General features: G+C 45.4%; 1 protein-coding gene and 1 long non-coding RNA gene across 2 annotated transcripts in view; one reads left to right on the top strand and one right to left on the bottom strand.

Moving 5' to 3' along the window:
* Nucleotides 1-9,171, bottom strand: part of LOC126994922 (uncharacterized) — a 44,138-nt gene that overhangs the window by 1,096 nt on the left and 33,871 nt on the right. The window contains exon 4 of the long non-coding RNA XR_007749724.1: nucleotides 620-842. This is a non-coding gene — a long non-coding RNA (uncharacterized LOC126994922). The remainder of the gene's footprint in view (nucleotides 1-619; nucleotides 843-9,171) is intronic.
* On the top strand, nucleotides 74-3,015 carry LOC126994920 (gamma-interferon-inducible lysosomal thiol reductase-like). Its single transcript, XM_050854195.1, has 5 exons — nucleotides 74-222; nucleotides 636-773; nucleotides 1,143-1,313; nucleotides 1,631-1,777; nucleotides 2,373-3,015. Exons 1-5 carry the CDS (start codon nucleotides 160-162, stop codon nucleotides 2,463-2,465), a joined length of 612 nt encoding a protein of 203 aa, XP_050710152.1. The 5' UTR covers nucleotides 74-159; the 3' UTR covers nucleotides 2,466-3,015.

Here is a 9,171-nt window from a genome sequence, read left to right as displayed (position 1 = left end):
AAACGAACGCGATAATTGTCGATTACGTCATAGTTAATATACATACCAAAATTAGTAAATAGTCCACACATCTGACAGTTGTTATTTACGTAAGCACTAAGAGAGGTATATAAGCCGCCGCCCAGCACGAGCCCGCCGTCAACCACCAACCCTATCACCATGGCTTTCCGACACCTCCTCGCCCTCGCCCTCCTGCCCCTGGTGCTGGGCGCGGCGGCCCCCGTGAGTGAAGCTTCGTATTCAAGTACTAAATAACGAATTGGTAGGATCAAAAGGAGACAACTGAATAAGAATAATGTCCTGAAGGGTAACTTTTCACTATACATCTACATAAGCTAAAACAGGACGCAGCCCCCAACACACACAAAAAAAAAAAAAAGGGCAAAAAGGTGTTAATAATGATCTAGGAAAAGACTAAAGCATAACTACAGGCTTAGGAGAGAAAAGGATAATTGGTCTCAAAGTAGCGCAACCTCACTCAACATCAACAACTAAAAACAAACAAACAAAAAGATAGAGAAACAGACAAAGAAACAAAAGAAACTCGCCCAAACAGACAACACAAACAACCACTCGCTCCCTTCACCACAACCACCACCACCACGACTCCCACACTCACCCTTCCTCCCTGACAGAAGAAGACGAAGGTGTCGGTGTACTACGAGGCGCTGTCCCCCAAGAGCAAGGCCTTCTTCACCACGCAGCTCTACCCTGTGTGGCTGGAGCTCAGGGACTACATCGCCCTCGACCTCTACCTCTACGGCAGGACTCAGGTAGGGTAGTTTCGTGGCTCCAGGATCTTGTTTGCTTCATTCTTCCGCCTTGCCCCCTTCTTCGACTGCCTGTAAGAAATGTGTTTATAATTATTTTCAGCCTGAATTTGCGTTTTCATACAAGACTACTTCAAAAAATAATGACTACAACTTTCACTATTACTAAAACTAGATTATGATAGTAACAATAATAGAAGTAGTAGTAGTAGTAATGGTGGAGGTGGAAGTAGTGGTAGACAATCGCTTATATTGCAAAAAAAATAAGGTTAAACACTATGACAAAGAAAAACTACCCTAAGTTTTTCAATTCTCATAACTCTCTCTCTCTCTCTCTCTCTCTCTCTCTCTCTCTCTCTCTCGACCCTGCAGGAGACCGTGGCCGCTAATGGCTACAGCTTCTCCTGCATCCATGGGGCGGAGGAGTGCGTGGGCAACATAATGATGATGTGCGCCAAGCACAACATCCCCACCGTCGACCAGCTGATGAGCTTCTCCAACTGTATCATGGACAAGTTCCAGGGGGCCGCGGCGACTGCTGAGGTGCGTGCAACTCCCTCATCATCTCCCTCCCCAGCTTGTTTTGAATGGCCTTTTGCCTGCATTCTTAATCGTATTGGCATCACAGTATGTATGAAAAGCCTCTCGTAGAAGTTGCCGAGGTTTTTATGGACTGTTTTCTGATCGTAGTGGTAGTTTTACACACTACACGTCTCTATGTGCACCTTTATATCTATCTGCTTACCTGTCTACTACTTCTCTCTCCATACACCCGTCTACTTACCTACCTACTTCTCTCTCTCCATCCATCTGCTTACCTACCTACTTACTACCACTGAGTTCTCCCTCCACCCTCGCAGTGCGCCGAGCTGTCACAAGTGGACTACAACCGCATCAACGAGTGCGCCACCACCTTCGAGGGCCAGAACCTCATGCACACAACGGGCGTCAAGCAGCAGAGCGTCAGCCCCGACCTCTCCTCGGCACCCTGGATCCTCATCAACGACGTATGTAATGAGTATATAAAGCGTGTAACTCCTTCAGCCCACAACCTAAGTTCATTGTCGTTCATCAATAGACAATGTAGGAAATATGTATCCAAAAGATTATCTCATTTAGCTGTAATTGTAAATCTGTTTTCTTTTTTTTTGCCTTACTTTTCACCGACAATACGCATTTGGTGCATCGGGTGAGGATTATAGTAACAATTCGTAGTATTTGAACGGTGGGAACATTTCTTTATCAGTTAGTTTTTGTTTTTCCCGGTGTTGTCTGGACCTGTAATGTTGGGATAGACAAACACTGAGTTAACTTAAGTCCGTATATGGGAAGCAAACTGTATATGAACGTGTACTTGTGGACGTGATACAAGACGGGCGTGAACTGGTCTGAGTCTGAGAGGCAACGAGAGAGAAAATGCCGACACTGCAGTATTAACATTGTCTAGCCCCAAACTAGCATTACCCACAGTTTTGATGGAGGGGACTTTAGTGGCGGCGATAACTAATGATGATTCTTAGGAGCGTTGTGACTTGGCGCCGCAACTGCAGGATCATATGGCGCCGGGGCGATAACTAATACTTTCTCATCTATCTCCTGCAGGTGTTCTCCGAGGAGGTGATGATGGCTGCTCGGGAGGACCTACGCGCGGTGGTGTGCGCCGCCAACGAAAACATCCCAAAGAACATGTGCTGAGGAGGCCCGTCCGAGGAATCTATCTATGGCCACAGGATGCCTTGGCCTATATCATCTAACTCTTCAAAACCTTAGTACATCTATTTAAAAGGGATCTCGCAGAAGTTGTTTCCCTGACCCTGACTGTAGTTTTGAAAGGCTTCTGCGCCATGACCGGGAAACCACGCATGAGAACCTGACGTACAGTGTTGCCAGATTCTCGTACTCAGCCTATTACAGTTACCGATTTCCACCCCCAAAACTGTCTCGTCTACTCCAATAGCTAGCTTCATTTATAGCTGTCGTTGAAATGGTTAGTTATTCGCGGGTTCCTCTTTTTTTTTTTTGCAGTAGTTGTTGGTCAGAAATCGAAAAATACGATGCTCTGAGTACGATAATCTGGCAAAGCTGTTGACGTATCTCCTCTGTAGCCTTCAGAAACTGTCGTAACAGAGCCCGAAACGTTAAATAATACGAGTTTTATTCCCTTCCTCAGCTCAGTCGGGCCTAGATATATATGGTCTACATGTAACCCTGCCTGTATGAGCTCCTGAGTAAATCAATTGTCTGATATATGAGTGTTAATACCTTACTGACCTTTATTTGTGAACTGCTTATGCATTTTCTTGAGAGGAGGATAAACATACGAGGATCAGGAGGTGAGGATGTACGAAGATTAGTGAAAATGAGAATTGCTGAAGGTAAAAACGAAAATATAATGATGGAAAAAGAAGGGGAAGTAAATGAAGAGGAGGCGGCAGATAAGGGCGACCTAGAAAAAAGATAATGGAGAAAGGAATACTGAAAAATAAAAAGATAGAATATTTAAGAATTGCTAAAGAAAACAGGTGGAAAACGGAAACGTGAGAAAAGATAGGAATATAAGTGAAAACCTGAGGGTGAAAGAAGAATGAAAGAAAGGGGACAGTGGGCCAGAAAACGAAGAAATAGGAGCTGAAGAAGTTTGAGAATTACTAAGAAAGAGTAGAGGAAAATGAAAAGATGGGAAAAAGGTAGGATAAGGAGATTAATGAAGACAGGTAAACTTGGAACTAGAACAAGAGACACGGGTTGAAAATAATGATGAAGATAGTTTGAGAATTAATAAAAGAATGGGGAGGAAAATGGAAAGGAAGGATAAAAGGAGAAATATGTGAGGGTGAATGAGAACAAAAGATAAAAAGGAAATAGGAAATGATTAGAAGAGGAAGAGGGAAGAAGGTTCGAAAATTACTCCTTCCCCTTCCCCATCTATTCCATCTTTTCCTTCATCCCACCTTTATCTTATCACACTCCTCCTACTTCCTCTTTCCTTCCTCATCTTTCCCCGTGTTTTCCTCTCTCTCCCACTCCTTCCTCCTCCTTCATTCCATTCCCCTCTCCTCCACTTCCTTCCCATCTTCTCCTTTCTCTTTTCCCCTCTCCTCTCCCACTCCCTTCCTCCTCCTTCATTCCATTCCCCTCTCCTCCACTTCCTTCCCATCTTCTCCTTTCTCTTTTCCCCTCTCCTCTTTCACTCCCTTCCCCCTCCTCCTCTCCTCCTCTACTATCTTCCCTTCCCCTCTCCTCTTTCACTCCCTTCCCCTTCCCCCTCTCTTCCTCTCGCAAAGCCACCGCCGTTCCCATCCTCCCTCCTCAATGCAATATCGCGGGATACAATAAAAATGTAAATGACGGTTCCAATAATGATGATCAAACCAAGACTCGCTCGGAGCACTGCCACCCGCCCGATCAAAAATAGTGTTTTCTCAATTATCCTCCTGCATGAGGGATCCACGACTATATATACGGAGACTATTAAGGTTTTGGCGTGGTTTCCGTGGAGGTGTCAAGCTGCGGTATCGGTTTCAAAGGGGTTTCAGCGCTTAAGTATCCGCGGTTTTTATTTTTTATTTTTGAAGTTGAGGAAAATTCGCGTCTCACAGCCACCTCCTTCTATTGGATCAATCTCCCGCCCCTTGAGGCTACATTCGGAGATTCGGAAATGTAAATGGTTTCCGATCCCCCTACGCGCCATGATGGAAGTAGAATTGGATCTCATAAGTGCGAATATTCCGGTGTAAAGATGCTTATTACGTCGATATTTCGATCTCCTTCCCGGCCCGATTGAAGGACAGCGGGTTGGTGATGTGTTTTCCTCTGCTATAGAAAAGTCCACTATAAACATCTTCGAAGGTTTAATAAGTGAAAACGTAAGGAATATATAAATTAGTTGCGATGTGGTATATTTTTTTAGGTTAGTTTTTAATAAGTTATCTAAGCCTTTTTTTTTCTCTCTCTCTCTCTCTCTCTCTCTCTCTCTCTCTCTCTCTCTCTCTCTCTCTCCCCTTCTTTTATCCCTCTCATTCATCCTTTCTATCTCCTTTCCTTTCTTTTCTTCCTTTTCTTCTTCTTTCTTCCCCACTTCTTTTTTTCTTCATCTTTTTGTTTATCATTTTCATCCTTTCTTCTTTTCTTCCTTCTCCTCCTTCCACCCATTCCTCCTCCTCCTCCTCCTCCCCCCATCACTCAGCCTCCCGTCAGCCATCCTCGTGCGGCCTCAAGACTCGAGACAACACACAATTATGCCCATTAGGCTGTCTGGCGGAGGCTGTGTTTCAACCCTCTGCGGGGACAGATGGAACAGCCCCCCCCCCTGCCATGGTCTCTAATTCCACTTGTATGTACGTGTGTAGTGGTTATACAAGAACATCAAAGGACGTCTAGAATGTTTGGGGCCTCTTCTCCTTATGTATTGTTCCTCCGGCGTATAATTTTTCTATCTATGACTTTTTTCTCTCTCGTTTTGTCTTCGGTTTTCGTATCAGGTTCCAGTAATTATGACGATGAAAAGGTTGACTTCTGCTTGTTTTTGTACGTGCTAGCTGGTCAAATCTGTTCTCCATACAATTTGCAAGCTTCACTCTTTCTTTTTATCTACGTGAAGCTTCTAATATTTTGTCTTTACCTCTATATCAAGTGCAGTAATCTCAGCAATGCAAGGAACTGACTTTCGTTATGTCATGTGAAGGCCCAGCGTGTCTTCCATATATATTGTTTTTTCTTCTATCTGCGTGACTTTTCCTCTTCTCTTGTTTACTCCTCTTCATATCAAGTTCCAGTAATCACAACAAGGCAAGAACAGGACTTTCATTATCTGTCATCAGTAAGTTTTCCGTACATATAATTCGTCTCGTCCATCTACGTGACTTTTCTCTTGTTTTTTCCCTTCTCCATTATATCTACGAGACTCTTCCTCTTCTTTCGTCTCCTCCACTTTCTCCATATCAAGTTGCAGTAATCACACGGACGCAAGCAGTCGACTTTCATTATTCTCCACGTGAATCGCCGACGAGTGAATGTTTGGGCCGGGCAGGAGGTGGCCGGGCTTTTGTTCCGGGAGGGAGGCGCGGGTGTCGGGTGTCTGTCCGCCGCCTCGCCCCGCCCCGCTACCATTGTCCTCCTCGCGCCACCATTGTCTGGGCCCATTAACTCTTCCCATTATTAGCCGTAATTAGCCAATATGGGAGCCTAGTCAGTGATGGTCGGTCATGAAGTGTGGGTGTGGGAGCGTCCATATCCCTTCACTTGTTTCACGGGTTTGTCTCTCGAGTTTTCCAGGAGTCGAGTCTCAGTTTTGTTTAGATTTTCCCTCTCAAATATATTAAGACAGATTATCCTTCGCCTTTCATATACGCTGAAGGGGAGAGGATTCATGAGGACGCCTTGGGAGGGTACGGACAGCAAGGGGCGTCAACTCTGTCACTTGTGTTGGGGGCGTTGTGTTTGGGGGCTCAAGATTACGTGACATCTGCGACCCTCCCCTAGTGCGTGTGTGCTGATGATACCACACACACACACACACACACACACTGACGGTCCTCCCCCTTCCCCTCTCCCTCCTCCTCCCCCTCCCCCTCCTCCTCCTCTTCCCTGTCCCCATCCAGCCATTCAGCGTAAATATCTTGCTGCTAAAATATTAAAGGGACGACCAATTAAAACGTCACGTGGGGAAAACAAGGCCATTACACGTCTCTCTCTCTCTCTCTCTCTCTCTCTCTCTCTCTCTCTCTCTCTCTCTCTCATAATAATAATAACAATAATATAAAACCTGGATAAATTAAAAAAATATCTGATGTAATTATGGAATTGCCGTAATTATAACACTCAGAGAATTGGACTATTCATGAAACACCTTTTTGTATTTAACGTTAATTACATAGTAGTAGTAGTAGTAGTAGTAGTAGTAGTAGTAGTAGTAGTAGTAGTAGTAGTAGAAGGGAAACAGCGGTATATTATCATTAGTAGTAGTAGTTGCGTGTATAATGATAGTTGGGAAAAGGGGTATGTGGCAATGATGGTTGTCGTGGTGGTGGTGGTGGAAATGGTTGTGAAAGAGAGTACTCATAGGATGGTTATAGTGATGGTGGTGGTAGTGGTGGTGATGGTGGTGGTAATGGTTGTGAAAGAGTACTCATAGGATGGTTATAGTGATGGTGGTGGTAGTGGTGGTGATGGTGGTGGTAGTGATGGTGGTGGTGGTGGTAGTGATGGTGGTGGTAGTGGTGGTGATGGTGATGGTAGTGATGGTGGTGGTGGTGGTAGTGATGGTGGTGGTAGTGATGGTGGTGGTAGTGATGATGGTGGTAGTGATGGTGGTGGTAGTGATGATGGTGGTAGTGGTGATGGTGGTGGTGGTGATGGTGGTGGTGGTAATGGTTGTGAAAGAGTACTCATAAGATGGTTTACGGTGAAGGTGAAGGTGGTGGTAGTAGTGGTGGTGGTGGTGGTGGTGGTGGTGGTGTAAAACGAGGTAATAAAAGGTGAGGGAGGAGTACAGGTGAGAAGGAACGCCAAGCACCCTTCTACACCTCATTATCTCCCTTCTCTTCCTCTCTCTCTCTCCTCTAACTCCCTTTTCCAAAACTCCCATATAAAACAAAATACAAAAAAAAAGAAATGGATAACTATAGTAAAATTTCAAACCAATCCTTCCAATCGAGACATGAAAACCCATAAAAAATCTTACCTATCTGAACGAAGGAATACGAAAAAGGTCGCTCGGCTTTCCCTCTATGCCCTGAGCGAAGCATTAAGACACGGACCCAAAGCTGCCGGGAACATCTCAGACAATTAAACGATATAATGATGGGTAAAAGATGAAATAATAATAACTGTGTGTAGGGAACAGTACCAGATAGAAGTAATTGGTATCTTGGCATTTCCTTTCTCTCTCTCTCTCTCTCTCTCTCTCTCTCTCTCTCTCTCTCTCTCTCTCTCTCTCTCTCTTTTATCTCTTTTATCTCTTTTATCTCTCTTTTATCTCCCATTTTTTTGCTTTCCCGTCTAAGAAATTCGATACCTAAGTCCGTCTACGCTCCTGTCAGTGCCCCTTCTCTCTCTCTCTCTCTCTCTCTCTCTCTCTCTCTCTCTCTCTCTCTCTCTCTCTCTCTCTCTCTCTCTCTCTCTCTGTAAGGTCACGTTCTGTATCGTACCGCCTCGGAGGGCAGACTGAGGCCAAGCATTACGTGGCTCTCCTTATGTAATTTCCTTCCACAGATGCTTGTCAGACTTCCTCCCCGAACGACCAATGAAATTCCACTTCCCTGAACGGCCGGGTTGTGATTGGCGCTTACCGGGGATGAAGTGGCAGATGATTGGGCCAGATAAGGGTGCGTCGTGCTGGCGTAATGGGGTGAGGTGGAGTTAGGTGGAAGCCGTGCATGATGAACTGTATGGCGTGCGGCGAGGGAGGGAAGGAATGGGCGCAGGAAATGAACATGTACGGAATGGTAGGAAAGGAGAGGAAGAGAGGGAGGGAGGGGGAGAGAGAACGCAAGACAGAGGGAGGGATGGAGAGTTAGAAAGCAAGACAGGGAGGGAGGGGGATAGAGAGAGAACGCAAGACAAGAGCAGGAAGAAAGAACGTGAGAGAGGATGGGAGGGATGGAGAGTTGAAACGCAAGACAAGGAGGGAGGAAGAGAACACAAGACAGAGTAGGGAGAAAGGGCGAGAGACAGAGGATGGGAGGGATGGAGAAGCAATGCATTAGACGTTTGGTTAAAAGAACACAGGAAAAACTAATGGGAGGGAATGGAAGTAACAGCTAAATGGATAGGCAAATGGATAAGGCTGAGAAAATGGAAGGTAAGATTAGAAATAGTGGATAGATCGGAAAGATGAACAAGGAGGAATAAAGGAAATCAACGTATGGGGGAAAAAGAATAAGTGAAGGAAGATAAATAAAGGGAGATAAGGCATGTACCGTGCAGGAGAGGAAGGGTGAAGGTTCAGGCAATGGAAAGGTAGGAATAAGGGCAAGGGGATAATGGGTAAAGAAGGAGGGGGAGGAGGGGCAAGGAGGGCACAGAGGGAGGGGGGAGGCGAGGGTAAGAACATGGGAGCAATTTGATGCCACGACTTTCTTCCTCGGATTTTTTGCCTCGGGGGGAACAATACCAAATTAACTTACTTTTTTTCCTCCTTCCTTTATAATAATTTGATTCCTACCGAAGCTCTATATCGCTATGGGGACAATTCGGTAGCCATTAACCGCCCAGGGTATCTGATAGGGCAGCGGGCGGACTGTAATCTTTGTCCATAATATTTGTCTTTCCGCGGGACGTGGGAGATAAAATACACGAGTCGCCCCTTTCGGTAATTTGACAAACCCGTTTTCCTTGTATCGATCAGTGCCGCCGAGGGTCGCGCGGTTATGTTTTGCCGTTGAAAAGTTACGAAAGAGGA

This window comes from Eriocheir sinensis, chromosome 7 (genome assembly GCF_024679095.1).
Source record: "Eriocheir sinensis breed Jianghai 21 chromosome 7, ASM2467909v1, whole genome shotgun sequence".
Taxonomy (NCBI): Eukaryota; Metazoa; Arthropoda; class Malacostraca; order Decapoda; family Varunidae; genus Eriocheir; species Eriocheir sinensis.
The sequence above is the reverse complement of the archived record's forward strand: the minus strand, read 5'-3'. Positions and strand labels throughout refer to the sequence as shown.

Bases quoted from the DNA above. Each gene is read 5' to 3' on its own strand.
- LOC126994920 (XM_050854195.1), top strand. From the start codon at position 160: ATGGCTTTCCGACACCTCCTCGCCCTCGCCCTCCTGCCCCTGGTGCTG. The intron at 223-635 runs GTGAGTGAAGCT...CCTCCCTGACAG, and splicing joins TGCTGGGCGCGGCGGCCCCC to AAGAAGACGAAGGTGTCGGT. The intron at 1,778-2,372 runs GTATGTAATGAG...TATCTCCTGCAG, and splicing joins CCTGGATCCTCATCAACGAC to GTGTTCTCCGAGGAGGTGAT.